Raw genomic sequence first — 15761 nt, forward strand, 5'->3', positions numbered from 1 at the left:
CCAAGAAGTAGAATTGCTGGGTCCTTTTTTGTCTCCTGTTATAGCCTTGGTTTTAAAATCTATTTTGTCTGATATAAGGTTTGCTACCCCAGATTTTTTTTCACTTCCATGTGCATAAAATATCTTTCTCCATCTCTTTACTTTCAGTCTCTGTGTGTCTTCAAATCCTCAGGATGAAGTAGATCTCTTGTAGACATCATTTATATGGATCTTGTTTTATCTATTCAGCCACCTTATATCTTTTGATTGAAGCATTTAATCCATTTACACTAAAATAATTACATTTAAAGTAATTATTGATAGTTATTGCCATTTTATTATTCATAATTTTTATACTTTTTTCTTCTTAAAGAATCCCTTTAACATTTCTTATAATAATAATGGTTTGGTGGTGATAAAGTTTTTTAGCTTTTTCTTGTCTGAAAAACTCTTTATTTCTCCTTTGATTTTAAATGATAGCCTTGCTGGGTTGAGTCATCTTGGTTGCAGGTCCTTGCTTTTCATCATTTTGAATATTTCATGCTAATCCCTTCTGGTCTGCAAAATTTTTGCTGAGAAATCATCTGACAGTCTTATGGGAACTGCCATGTAGGTAACTAACTGCCTTTCTCTTGTTGCTTTTAAGATTCTCCCTTTGTCTTAACCTTTGGCATTTTAATTATGATGTATGTTGGTATGAATGTCTTTGAGTTCATCTTGTTTAAGATTCTCTGAACTTTCTAGGCTTGTATGTCTATTTCCTCTACCAGGTTAGGAAAGTTTTCTGTCATTATAATTTCAAATAGTTTTTCAATTCCTTTCTCTCTCTTCTTCTTCCTCTGGTACCCCTGTGGTGTGAATATTGGTATACTTAATGTTATCACAGAGGCCCCTTAAAGTATCCTCAGTTGGGGGGAATTTTTTTGTTTGTTTTGCTGTTCTGATTGGGTATTTTCTGTTACTTTTTTTTCTAAATTTCTGCTTTGATCCTCTGCTTCCTCTACTTCACTGTTGATTCCCTCTAATGTATTATTAATTTCTGACTGGTTCTTTTTTATGTTTTCCATCTCCATTGTTATGTTTCTTATCTCTTTTTAAAGTTCTCATTGAGTTCATTTACTCTTCCCTTAAGTTCACTGACCATCCTTTTAACCACTGTTTTGAACTTCACATCTAGTGATTGCTTTGCAATCTACTTTTGCATCTAGTAGATTGTTTGTCTCCATTTTGTTTAGTTCTTTTTCTGGAATTTCATTCTATTCTTCTATTTGGGATATCTTTCTACATTTCCTCATTTTGGATGCTTCCTTGTTTTTGTTTCTGTGTATTATGTATATCTGCTATGTCTCTGGATCTTGGTAAAATACCCTTACATAGTATGTGTCCTGTGGGGCCCAGTGGCACATTCTCCCTTGTCACCTGAGCCAGGTATTCCAGGTGTGTTACTTGTATAGGCTGTGTGAACCCTCCTGTGTAGTTGAGCCTTAATTGCTGTTGCCACCTCAGTGGGTGGGATTGACCCTCAGGATGCCTACTATGAGAATTGGCCATGACCACAGCATATGAGCTGCTGTGGGGCTTGGGGGACTGACCCCATGGGTCCAGATTCACTTTAGTGTCATTCTGTTGTCTGCTGAGTATACTCTTCAGGTGTCTTGTTTTTAGAGGTGGTTGAATGGTGCTGTGGTGTGGTATAAAGATAGCTACCAGATACATTAATTATGGGGACTCTTGGGAGGGACTCTGATGCAGGCTGAGGTCAACTACTGCAGGTATTTAGCTTGGGTCCACTTAATATAAGTTATGAAGTGGTATGCAGAATGTCACTACTGGTGCTGGGCTTGGAGGTGCCTGGCAGAAGCTAAGGTGTGATCCAAAGTGGGCTGAACTAGTGCTTGGACTGGAGCCACCTAGCAAGAAGTACTGGGTATGCTGAGGCCAGATGATGCTTATTTGGTGTTTGTAAACCTTTGAGAGATTTTAGAAATTCTACAGCATGACCCAAGACAAGCCCTTCATATGGGAAAGCATGTTAGAAACAGCTTGAGTGGGCCAAAAAGCTGAGTATAGTGGGGTCTCAGGGTATCACCAGGGTGGGCAGAACAGTGTGACCCAGATTAATGGTGTCTCATATACGATGCAGTCTTGCTGCCAGCTTTTTGGGCAATAAGCTCAGCAAAGGAACAATAGCTTCTGCCAACACTTCTGTCTGGGAGAAAGCTGTCCCTTTAGACATTTCCCTAAAACCAGTCAGTTCAGTTCCTCCCTGTATTTCCCTGATCCTTGTGAGCTGCTGCCTCAGTACTGGAGCTCAGAGCAAGTGAAGTCTAAGTGAGTCTACGCATGGTCCCTTAGGAGGAACAGCATGGGACTCCAGAAGCCTCTGTCTCACTCAGCCACAATCCTGGATGATTTTTACAGCCAGAAATTATGGGGACTTCTCCACCCAGCACTGGAACCCTAGGCTGGGAAGCCTGGTGTGGGGCTTGGACTCTTTGCGTCTCAGAGGGGACCCCTACGGCTGAGGTATCCCTACCAATTTTCATCTGCCACACATAGGTGTGGGACCAGCCTGTTCTCATCTCCATCTGTCTTATCAGTCTTCACCTGCTTCTTTATACCTTTAGTCATAGGACTTTTGTTCAGCTAGATTTTGGGTCCTTATCTGTGATGGCTGTTCTGTAGTTTAATTATAATTTTGATGTAGTCATGGGAGGAAGCAAGAACAATATTTACCTGTTCTACTATCTTTGCTGCAAGTCCTATGCAAATGTTTTCAGTAAATATTACAAACATATTTTCTTATTCTTATGATATCCTTAATAACATTTTCTTTTCTCTAGTTTAATTTATTGTAAGAATACAGTATATAATTCATATAACATACAAAATATGTGTTAATTGTTTATGTTATGAGTTAAGGCTTCTGATGAATAGTAGTGTATTAGTACCGTTGATCCTTGAAAAGTGTGGGGGTTTGGGGACACTGAACCCCTATGTAGCCAAAAATCCATATAAAACATTTGGCTCCACCAAAAGTTAACTACTAAGTTCAACTACCTATAAATGAGTTCATCATTTTATGTTTTTATATACAATCTGCAATTTGTAACATGGGATACTGGAACTAAAATAAGTTTTGATATACTTTTAAGAGGAAAATGTGTAACTATGTACAAAGTTACATTGGAAATATGAGGATGATAATAGTCTGCACTCAGGGTTATCTTGGAAAGTGAGGAGTTAATGTATTTGAAGTGCTTAGAATAGTGTTAGCGACAATATCGGGAACTAACACATATTAGGATGATCAGGAAAAGTGGGAAAAAGAGGAGTAATCAGAGCAGCCCTTGCTGGAAAGCAGGAATTTTCATTGAAATATTAAAAGCAGGTGTGATGCTCCAGTGAGTCACCTTCTTTGTAATGCTGTGCTCCCAAAGACACAGATTCAATTCAAAATCAATTACCAGGAAAACTTCCTGTGGGGAAGGGGGGGGTGGTCCTGAGGTTTGTGTGTGTATGTGTGTGTGTTTTAATGTAAGAGACAGAATTCACAACTGTAATACCTTCCATTTTTCAAAGTAGCACATTTATGTAGAGTGCATATTGAAGTTTAATAGCCACATATGGAACATGGTTTCTAAAGCTCCTGGGCCAGATACAAGTAAGAGTGCAATACCATTAACACTCTGAAGGTGTTACAAGGCAAAAGAAAAATTGTGGTGTTGCTAGTTAGTCACAGCTACAACTTTGTATCTCCCTAAGGGTTTTAAAAAAACTTTCCATAAATAAAGAAAAATTTTCCTTAAAAATGTTTTTCATTGACTTTGAGAGTGCACGATCAATAATTGCCATAACTATCTCTGAAATTTTTAGCTTTTGATATGTAAAAATAATGTCTTATTTTAAAAGAGGTTGACCGGGGGAAGATGATTCTGTTTGTTAATGCAAGTCGAGTTTCATCAATGCTAACCAAGTGGAAGCACACAGCCCTCCTAAGAATTAGGGTTTATGCCCTGTCATCAGACTGAGCAACAGATGCTGATCACAAACAATGAGCTGTCAGGCAAAATGAGGGCAGAGAGGTTCCTGACACATGGTGTGGAAAGTACCAAAACAAACTAAGAAAAACTGTCCGGGGGGAGTGGCCTCTGCGTGGGTGCTGTGGTTTGTTCCTACAGCCTGGACCCACTGCTTCCTGTGTCTTGACACTGAACATCCAGAATTATTCCAAGGTGTGGAGAAAACCTCTTTTTGAAAGGTAGCTACCTGGTAGCCAAACATTATCATTATTCTGAAAGAGCACTTTCAGAATGCTCCTTAAAATAAAAATCATTTTTAAGCAGCAGCAACTCACTAAAAACCATGCAGATTATAATGTTAGTTAACATTTAGATAGCTCTCTATCAGTCCTCTGCAGCAAGCTCCAAATGAGAAACTTCTTTTAAAACATCGTGGCCTATGAAGTGTTGTATCACCTGAGGAGAGAGTACAATTTGCCCTCTCCTGATGGTAATTCAGTATATTACTGATTATTAATTGCCCCCCCCTTTAGTTATCAGATAGCCTACTTATGGTTCAGCGATAGCAAGTCTATAGGACCTCATGACCTAACTATTTATGATTCCTTTTCTTTCTCCTTTGATTTTGGCTTTTTGCTTCTATTAATTTTTTACTGAATTTAAAAACTTTTAAAACATATTTTACTCTTATTTTATTATACATGGTGGTGCAAGCTGCCTCAAAACTAATTTAATTGGCCCTGGCTGGTATAGCTCAGTGGATTGAGCTTGGGCCTGCAAACCACACGATCGCAGTTCGATTCCCACTCAGGGCACATGCCTGGGTTGCAGGCCAGTTCCCAGCAGGGGATGCACGAGAGGCAACCATACATTGATATTTCTCTCCCTCTCTCCTTCCCTTCACCTCTAAAGATAAGTAAATAAAATCTTTAAAAAAACATTTAATTGTTAGGTAGTTTTTATAGATAAAATTTCACTTAATTGTCAAAAACCTGTTAAAGTAGACATTATTATTATTCACTTTCTACACTACAAAGAAACAAGACTCAAAGATGTAAAAAACTTGCCTCAGAGCCAAATACCACGTAGTTTTCACTACACTGTGTTGTACCAACTCATTCATTAACAACAACAAAAAAGTTTTCTACTGGTTTTAGTGTGTTCAGGTAAGAGTTATTACTGAATTAACATTAGTGTGAATGAGCTAAAATAGAATGCATTTAAATGGAAAAAGAAAGGAATTAGGCTAGTAGGTAATATTATCAATAATTATATGTGATTATAAAATATTAGGCAGTTAGAGAAAGATAAAAATCTTCTTACTCTATCTCTTTTCTTTTAGAGAAAAAGATATAAGAAGGGTAAAATTTAGATGAAAGCTTTACTTGAAAGTAGAGGAATGGATTAGTTGACCTATATAAGATGAAAATGCTTTGTGAAAATCAGCTACCGCCAGCCCTTAGCACCGCCCATGACAGCCCACCAGTGTACGGAGATGGCTCTGATCTCCTTCTGAGGTCACCAAGCTGGCCGTATTCCCACTGTGCCGACACCCCACTGTGCTCAGGCCTGCAGTTAGGTGTGTTTCCTGGGCAAAAAAAAGTTTCCAAATATACCATCAGCCTAGCTTTGGAGCACATGTGACACAAATATTAAAGTATATATGAGCCGGGATCATCAGCATAATTTTCCAGCCCTTTCTGTAGAGCACAGGATCCTTCTTTCTGTCCATGTGAACCTGGGAAGCAGCAGCACTAACTGGCTATACCACACAGATGGTACTGTAGGGAAAAACCATACATAAAAGAGGTGGATCTCCTTCAAATTCATATATGATCATACACAATTCTTAAGTGACATCACTCACTATGCTATTTGATCATGTCTGTCTACTAGCAATTTCAGAAAAAGGTGCAACATTTCCACACAACTGTTTAAGTACTGAGTTAAAAATGACTAATGCAAAACCGCAGTGACATGTTCTACTCTGATGTCAGGTTCAAGTCCAGAGTTTGGAGAAAACACTTCCCTTATTGGAGGAAACAACAGATTGTTCTGAAAGATTTTCCCCAAGGATTTTCAGCTCTCTGTAGATAACAATTGCTTAGCTAAGTCAGCTGCTGTGCTTTTGCCAATTTTCAATATTTCTGTACACTCGGACCTGGTAAATGAAAAGTCATGTCTCAGAAACAGGTATGTTTGTTGGATGCCCAACATGCATCGGACATGCATTGAGAAAATTTCACTGTGATTAGTTAGCTAGCAAGTTACCCAGCAGGATGTGAACTTCTAGGCTGCCCGATTTCAAGAGTCCTGTTCTTGCTCCCACACTGCAGTTTCCAGGCCTCCTGCTGCCGCACAGAGGGCACAAGTGTATGTGAGGTATAAGCACTCCAAAGTTATGCAGAGGTTGGTGACTTCCTAAATCCCAATGGATTCTATAGTCCTCTGATTAGTTTTATCTGCAGAGGTAGCTCCCTTTAGAACAAGCCTCTTGGCCACATGCTGAACTAGCATGGGATAGTCCATGGAACAGAACATCTCGTATATCTATATATACTCTATGCATTGGCTTCTTTGACTTGCCTGGTGTGAGGAGGGCGCTTCCTTTGGATCTTCATCCAGGTCCACACCAACTCTGTTAAAGAAAACAGAAAACTGGTAATGGCCTTGCTATAGTTGAGACGAGACAGTCTTGTGTGTCAAATCACCTGAACCTAACACAATACAAAGCAGAGGGAAGGTATGGCAAAAAGACATCCTACCTCTCCCAGGATCAAAAGAATTTCAATTAGATCTTCGGAAAAATGAGAAGTGCACACAGCTGGGCCTGTACGCAGTGGGGAGGTGAGGCCCCACAGCCGTTCTGTTGTCTTTCCCAGCAAGAGCAGGGCCTGACAGCCTGGACTAGGAGCCTCAGGAAAACACTCTGCAGCCCCCACAGCAGGGCTCCTGGAGGGAAGGCTGCCTGCTGCACTCACTAACTCAGCTGCTCTGGGCATGTGGGGGCCCAGGTTGGACAGGCTCCCCTCAAGACAGAGAAAAACCAGGTTCTTTCTCCAGGAGCTCACAGAGAGGCTGCCGGTGGGGCGGGTCCAGGTCTGTGGGAACTGAAGCTTATACAGTTTGTTTTGGAGGGGGGCTGTTTGTGAAAGCAGCTTTAGAAAATAAATGACCAAAACTCACATACTTGTAAAATCTGGAAAAGTAAAACATATCTCAAAATTCAGGAAATACATATAATATTCTCATTAGTTAACTGCCGGATGCACCCCCAAAATAAGTTTTAGTTAAAATAAGTTTGTGGGTTTTTCCTGTATACCGTGATCCTCTCTTTATATGAAGATGATTTTGTACTAGAGCAGGAAGCAAAGGTAGGCTTCCCTCTAGCAAGACTGATATAAATTATTGATAGCTGGGAAGCATTGCAGCACGCCGGCTTACACGCAGACACACCTGTGAGCAATACAGCTACAGGTAAGTGCCCTGCAAAGACAAGATCTCTGGTCAACTTCATTTCGCACAGCTCTGAGTGACACTTAGTGTATGTGATACACGACTGAATATCTTCCCGAGTTTGCATTTTGACAGGGTGTCAGGAGAATAGAATCCTCCACTTTGCATTTTGCACATCTTGTGATGGAATTCTACAGACTAGCTTCTGGCTCAGTGAATTTCAAACCTTGTTTTTCCTCCACCACCTGCAGATTTCTGAAGCCAGGTGCTATGGGATATGCTCATCTTTGGTTCAACCAGAGGCACTGTTCCTGGAAGCTGGTTCTGCACCAGGATGGCCAGCAGTCACTTGCCCCCGCACAGAAGCGACTCTGGGCCACATGGGCTTATTCCATTAAAGGCAAACTAAGTGTATTTCCAATTCTGTTTCCCCTTAGTCAGGTCCCTTGACTAAGGGCCCTGCCACAGCCACTCCAGGGCCATATGACCAGGGGAGAAGTCTGTTGGAGGGGAAGCTGTAGTGGACACAAACAGCACTTGACCCCAACTATAGCTAAAATATATTCTTTTTACAGAACTTACAAAAACACAAGACCATGGGAACACAGTGTGGGGCTATTCTCATGCTCTTGGAAGGGCAAGAGCAAGTCAAGGGTCCTAGAACTTAAACTTCCTCTGCTCCAGAGGGGGCCCTGCCTGTCGTGGGCTGGGGTGGGGGACAGGCTGGGACAGCCCTGGGGGTGGGCTGCTCCGGGCTGCAGGTGGTGCAGCCTGCACCAGAGCCTTTCCTGTGAGCACCACAATGTCCCCAGCTGTAGAGCCTTTCCTACAACTGGACCCGGTAAACACAGGCCACCCTGCATGCAGTTCCGTCCTCTAGGTGGGGGAGGGGGAGGCAGGGTTAGAAGCCTGCAGGCAGGCAGGCGCCTGCGCAAAGAAAGCTGCAACCCTGGAGAGGCAGCCAGTGAAAATACCTGATTCTTCAAAAATGAGTGCTCTCCAGGTATGAATACCCCTTCTCTAACCCAGGGGGGAAGGAAAATGAGTAGCTCTATTTTATTCTGAACTTTTGGCCTTCAGGTAACTGGGAAGGACCTCTGGAGGATGACTGACTTTGATTCTGTTGGAGTAGACAGAACTATTTGATCTGTGTCATTGAAGTTGGAGGGAGCGAAGGAAGGGCAGGGGTGAGGGAAGAAAGGATAAGGGCAGAGAAAGACAAAGAGGAAGGGGAGGGAGGGGTAGTGCAAGGATAGGGAAGGGGAGGAGGGGGGAGTAGTGAAAAAAGAAGAATGGGGAAGGATGTGGAGGTGAAGGGAGGAAAGAAGGATAAAGGATATGAGAAAGGGGAAGGATACAAGGAAAGAGCAGGGAAAAGAGAGTGGAGGCGGGAGTTAAAATCCAGCCTCCCAAGATAGGTCCAGGCAGTGACCTTGGGGTGCAGGTGGTCTGAGTGCACCCCTATGAACAGTGGGGCCTGAGCTGAAGGTCCCTCTGCCCCTTTCTCATGTGGCTGGCCCACCTGAGCCCCTCTGGTGGGTCTGAGCTCTCTGGCTGATGCTGGAAGCCCCCAGGAGCCCCTAATGGGCAAGCCTAGTGGGGAAGCCTAGGCTTCCCTCAGAGCCACCTGGCACCCATGTGGGTCGTGACTGAACAAGGGTCCTGAAGTTCCCACTGCTGCCTCTGTCATAGGGGTGTCTGACCTGTGGCCCACAGGCCACATGCAGCGCAGGGTGGCTATAAATGCGTCCCAACACAAAATAGCAAATTAACTTAAAACCTTTTGTTTGCTCATCAGTTTTTACTAGTGTTTGTGTATTTGATGTGTGGCCCAAGGACGCTGGAAGTTTGGACAGCCCTGGTCTACCTGGTCACAGAGCCTTTTTCTAGTTCTCTGTGTAGAAAACTGGAGAGGATAGAAATCATATTTCACAAGACACCCAACATTTAAAGTTTGAGGCAGTATGTACTAAGGTTTTTGACCAAAACTTAAGCTTTCCTCCTCAGCCCCAACCAAAGCAGACCTTTCAAGTTTCAGTGATTCCAACAGGCAAATGGAGCTGAGGAATGACAGCAGGGGATTAAGTTTTTCAGTTTTATGTGGGAGTTGGTGAAGAGCATCTCTGAGTGAAGAGCAAGGAGCAAGGACGGGCCTCTGTCCTCCTCCCATTTCACGGAAGCTCAGTGGCTCTCCTGGGGCTGGGCCTGGAGCCCTTCCTGGCCTGGAGCAACCAATGTCTCAAGTGGCCAGGGAAGAGCAACTCTGAGGAGGTGATTTTCTCCTTAGCGAAGCTGGGTGAACAAACAGACACAGCTGTGCCCTCACAGGGCACCGAGTTTGGCAGGTTTAAATACGTGCTGGGGGGGAAAGGCACAATGGAACGATGCCTCCTTTCATTTGTGGTCTTAACTTTTTTGGAGAAAAGTTGTGCTAAAGTGTATTCCCTTGTTCCTGGCCCCTTAAACAGCATGCGATTGGGGCATGCCGATCTTCACTGGAGTGTGAGTATCGCACTGGCCCCATAGGGCTAAGACTCGCTGTGCTAACAACTTCTGAGAGACATATAAACTTCTTTATGCCCGCAATAAATGGTGCCTGCCTACGAATCTTTTCTTTTTAAAATTCTTGTATCTGTTGTTAGGCTGCCTTGATCTTCTGCCTGAGACAATGTGTTAACACATTGTCCCTATGTTTCCCTCCCTTTTGGTGTAGTATAGAACTGACAACCTGATAGTCAAGTCTAATGCATTTACACATTCAAACATACACAACAAAAAATACAATCTGAACATTATAGGAGGGCTTACTATAAACCCAGTTGTTCTCTGCCCTACCCCTGCATCCCCTCAGACCAACTCTCCATGGACTCTGAGGGCAATTTTCTGCCTTTTCTTCAGTGTAATAGATGAACTGATATCACATGCTTGACACATTCACACAGCATCCCCAGGGTTACGCAAACATGCCAGCTGTATCTGTGTTTCTTATTCTGCTGTTCAAGAAAACAAGTCACAATGTGAAAGTGATATTCTTTTCAGGTTAACCTTGAATCCATTCACGTTTATGTATTAGGATTGTTTATACACCGAGTTCTTGGGGATTATGAGAAGGAAACCATGGTGTCACCCCGGCTGGCGATGCCGTAGATGTATGCAGCAGCAGCGCCCCAGGTGAGGTCACAGGTGCATCAGATGGAGTTTGATCTCCTGAGGTGATGTCCAAGGCCGTCTAGCAGCTTTCCCCGCAGTGGTAAGCTACCGTTTCTGCTGGTCTGATCTGGACACAGTGCTTCAGGGAGGGTAATTGGACCTGTCCTTGTTTCTGAGCCTCAGAACGGAATATGGTCTGAGTCTGGGCACTGCTGGGATCTCCCAGTTCCTCTCCCATCGACTGAACCCCCTCCTGCCCAACTCTAGCTGAGGGTTTGTATATCTGAGGTGCTCGCATCCTTTTCTGCACTGCCCATCGCTGCCCTTCCCCTTCTGGTCACCACTGCGGACCACCCATCTTGTTGCCATACCTTAACTCAGAACCCCATCACTTCAGTTTTCACTGACTGGGGCTCCCGGTAGCTGCGTACCTTCAACCCTGTTCTCTGCTCCCACACCAAACCCCTTCTGTGTGGCACCTGTGATCACTCAGTCTGCGCCATGATAGCCCTGCTCCACCCTGTGTTCACCTTTCCGGTTTCACCCAGTTGTGAAGCGCAAGCCGGTGCTCTGTGCTCTGCTTGATACCCTAGTCCTAGCTGGAATCCTAGAACTTAGGACCACTGGATAGCTGCTGAGGGGTAGTGACCCCCAGCTGTTAAGAGGCTGTCACTGGTGTGTGACCTGCATCACTTGCTGTGTCCCCCTTGTTAGTACAATGGGGATAATAATAGAACCTGCCTTTCATGGTTGTGGTGAGGGTTAAACTAGAAAATCATTATAAAGTAGTTAGCATAGGACCTTGTACCTAGTAAGCTCTCAAAAAATGTTAGCAGCTATTGTCACTGTTATTATTTTTACTCATATCACTTTTTAAAAAAAAAAACTAGTGGGGCCCCGGCTGAGTCCTGCCACACTCACTATTCACTAATTTCAGAGATGAACCCTTCTAATGCCCAGTTCTGCGCTGGGCAGTTCTTGAATATATAGTAACACCTATAGTTTAGCCACAGGGAGTGTCCAGTGTCCAGCAGGGATCTCTAGTTTCACAGGAAAACATCATTTTTGTCTGAGACCAAGCTTCCCAGATAGAAATTTATTTACAGTTTATAAGTGGTTTAGGGAGGTGAGTGGGGAACAAAGAAGGAAAGAAAGGTGTCCATAGCACGAGGGAAAGGGAGGGAAAGGGAAGACCCGAGGAGAGGAAGCAGCAAAGAGAAGGGAGGTGAGAAAGAAGGAAACACTGCATTACTGCACAGACTAGGCACAGGCGCTGGGTTTGCAGCCCCAAGGACCCCGAGGGTGCTGAGGGTGCATGTCCCCGAGAGCGGGGTCACCAGGGGGTGGCGATGGACAGCCCGCAGCAAAGAAATTCCTCCAATGGAAAGAAATGAAGAATCAGGAAAGGATTAAAAAGCAACTAAAGAGCCTGGTTAAAATTTGATATGATGTTTTGCATTCTGGATGTATCTTTTAATTTTAAGCAAATTGAGTACTGCCTCTGTGGTATTGCAATGGAAACGAGAGTGAACGTTGTGTATTCCCAGCACCCTCTACAATCCCGCTTGTTTCCTCATTTTCAAGGAACATCAGGTCCATTTTTAAAACAAAAGACATCTCTGTGCACCACCTCCCTTCATATCATGCCTCCAGTCTCCTGTGAGTTTTATTGGACATATTAAAATCTCAGGATGCTTCTATTTACAACCATGCCAAAAAAGCATGTTCTAAAGTCAGATATTTTTTTAGAGGGGAAGAAATGCAAGTAATGAACAAAAGGCTCACTTTTCCCATTAAAGCAAACAAAATTCATTCTGATCCCATCACTTAGCACCTCCTGAAAAGCAGTGAAACATTAGTAGAGGTCAGTCTCATCGTGTGAATTCCAATAGTATTAGGTGAAATTGTGGTTCTCTAGAGCCCCTGATGACAGACACTGGGTGGTGGGGAGGAGAAACCATTTCCTCTAAGGAATGTATTTAATGACTAAGTGTGAAAAATGACATTTCCCCTCAGGGAAGAGTGAGTGAGTGGAGATCACATAAACACAGGACAATGGAGGAGCCTGAAAGATTTGCGGAGCTGCGAGAACTATTGTGTAGCTGTGAGAACCTCACACAGTGTCAGAATCTGTGCTTCACCCCACCCCACCCCATATTATTTGAATAAAAATTAGTGTAGCTATGTATGACCTAAATTAATCTAACACAGTAAATCATTCAAATATTTCAAATTTGTTTTGAAGAAATAAGAAAATGAACAGAAGTAAGTGGGAAAAGTCACCTTAATTTATATTGCTATCTCAGCATGGCATGGTGGTTACCAGTTGGGCCCATGCAGCAAGGCTGTGTGGGTTTCAATCTCACTTCTATTATTTACTACATAGCTAACTTAATCTCTTTAAATCTCAGATTTTTCAACTATAAATGGGAATTAGCATGTATGTACATTATGGGCTATAATCAGGATAAAATGAGTTAATGTATATTGTATCATATATATATATTCCTATATATATTGTATACACAGGAATATATATACAATCATATACATATGATACAATAATATGTATTGTATCACACACACACACACACACACATATATATATATATATATATATTCCTATGTACTTATAGTACTATAAGTATATGTATATAAGTATATACATATACTTATATACTTATATACTTATATACTTATATAAGTATATATAAGTATATATACTTATATACATATACTTATATACTTATACTTATATACATATACTTATACTTATATACTTATATACTTATACTTATATACATATACTTATATACTTATATACTTATATACTTATATAAGTATATATAAGTATATATACTTATATACTTATATACATATATGTATATACTTATATACATATACTTATATACATATACTTATACACTTATACTTATATATATATATATTCCTATAGTACTTATAGTACTATAAGTATATGTAAAATATTGGCTGACACTTAGGAAGCACTCATGAAATGTGGTCTTATTGTTCTTGGTGTTATTATTAGAGAGAAATTAGTATATTCTAAAGCGAATGGTAAATACAATGTAGGTTAAAGCCAAGAGTAGATTTTTTTATAAATGATAGATGTTAGAATATAAAGGTCAATGGCAAGATCTAATGGGAAAGACAGACAATGGAAACAAAGACTATAGTATGGTGACATGAGCATTGTACACACACCAACAAAGAGCGCAACCAAGTTGGGCTGTGGAGGGTTTGGGTACACGGCACAGAAGAACTGGGCATTGAAAAGTGAGTATAGTGTATATGCTGGACATTAGCTTTTGATTGCTGAGACATCCATTTTAAAAGACATTCACCTTGAATAAACATATTACCTGCTATAGCTATACTACACCGCTACTAGCCAACAGCTACCTGAGGAATTATGCTGCCCTCATTCATAAAGTTCCCTCTTTGAGAAAGCCCTGGATAACCCAGATAACTGACCACTTGAGTCATCTGGCTAAGTCACATTAAGCTTTAAACTAGCCAGTGAAGAGTGAGCCCATGGAAACCTGAGCACCCCACCTTTGGACCCTACCTTTGGACCCTACTAAAGGCAGAGGCCCAGGTCCTCACTTTTTAAAAAAATTTTATTTACTTATTTATTTATTTATAGAGGGGAAGGGAAGGAGAGAAGGAGAGAAATATCAATGTATGGCTACCTCCCATGAGTCCTCTGCCGGGAACTGGCCTGCAACCCAGGCATGTGCCCTGACTGGGAATTGAACTGCGATCGTGTGGTTCTCAGGCTTGCGCTCAATCCACTGAGCTACACCAGCCAGGGCACCAGGTCCTCACTTTTGATGTCTGTTGTCCTCTCTCATTCTTTCTCTTTCTGGGGTTCATGTTTGTTGTCTCTCTCTCTCTCAATTTTATGTGTGGCTGGAGCATGCTGAGTATCCTTCAGAACATGTGAGTAATAGCTCTTGTTCCTTAAAGTTCTCTGTTGGTTTTTGCTAGAGTGCCTCTTGTGATCATAAAAACCACAAGGTTCGTGCTGCCACAGCAGTGGCCCCAGTGGGGGAGAGGGCTGTGGGCTCACTAGGAGTGACACAGCTGGGTGAGTGCCTCGTACATTCCTAGCCCATAGCCTCACTTTCAATGGTCTGAGAGACATAATAGTGAGGACAAGTTTAATAGTAAGTGAAAAGGAGGTGGTAGAGGGCACTCCAGGCTGCATAGCATGAGCAAAGGTAGAGAAGTTTAAAAGAACAAGGTAGGTTTAGGACAAGGTAAAAAGGTCTGAGTGGCTAGACTACAAGGATTATGCGTGTTGAAGTTGGCAGAGTTGCTTTGCATGAGATCAGCAAATGATTTGAGGCAAAATGATGAAGGACCTTGAATGTTATGCTTAGTAAAATTTTGGTTGTTCGTTTTCCTCTGGACAGTAGGGGGTGAAATGATTAGATTTTTATTCCAAAAAAATTACTGGGGGTGTTCATTTTGCTAGTAAGAAACTGGAGACATGGAGCTCACGTAGGAGACTGCCACAATGAGTCCCTCAGAGCAGTGGGGGTGGAGAGGAGAGAGATCTGAGAAATGTGTGCCTGGAGGGTGGTGGTGGTAATACAAGGTGGGCTGACTGTGGAGTGAAGGAAAGTATTGAGATGTTCTGAGTTTCCACTCAGGACACCTGATTGGTCTGTCCCTGCCATTAACCATCTGGTAGGAGGAGGAAAGGTCTGTGTGGGAATTTCCCTGTCAGAGGGACTGAAGGCCAGCAGGGTCCCAGCACTTCCATTGGGAGTGAAGCAAGGTCACAGCTCTTTACATGCTCATATGCTCAAGAAAAGCACCTCTCCTCACCCTCCTTTAAGAGTTTTGGCTATTTGCTTGTCTAAAGTGAAGGTTGGGACCAAACAGTAAAGTCCAAGGAATAATGGAGGGACAATGGGTGTTCCAAGGCCAAGATCAGTGGACTGGGAATATTCACAGAAGCTGGAGAAGGGTGTGTCACACTCAGTATTTGAAGAGTTTGGACACCTTTTTAAAGAAGGGCTACAGCCCTGGCTGGTGTAGCTCAGTGGATTGAGCACGGGCCTGCGAACCAGAGGATTGCGGTTCGATTCCCAGTCAGGGCATGTGCCTGGGTTGCAGGCCAGT

At 42.6% G+C, this 15761-nt stretch overlaps 1 protein-coding gene across 2 annotated transcripts in view; it reads right to left on the reverse strand.

Annotated features, from left to right (window-relative positions):
• The window catches only part of SLC9A9 (solute carrier family 9 member A9), a 529481-nt gene that overhangs the window by 107648 nt on the left and 406072 nt on the right, over window positions 1–15761 (reverse strand). For both annotated transcript variants that reach the window (XM_037040394.1, XM_037040405.1), the window contains exon 13: window positions 6588–6639. In XM_037040394.1, the coding sequence (XP_036896289.1) occupies window positions 6588–6639 (52 nt within the window). The remainder of the gene's footprint in view (window positions 1–6587; window positions 6640–15761) is intronic.

The sequence above is a fragment of the Sturnira hondurensis genome, unplaced genomic scaffold, assembly GCF_014824575.4.
Source record: "Sturnira hondurensis isolate 20B ecotype Veracruz unplaced genomic scaffold, ASM1482457v3 Scaffold0000396, whole genome shotgun sequence".
In the NCBI taxonomy this organism is placed as follows: Eukaryota; Metazoa; Chordata; class Mammalia; order Chiroptera; family Phyllostomidae; genus Sturnira; species Sturnira hondurensis.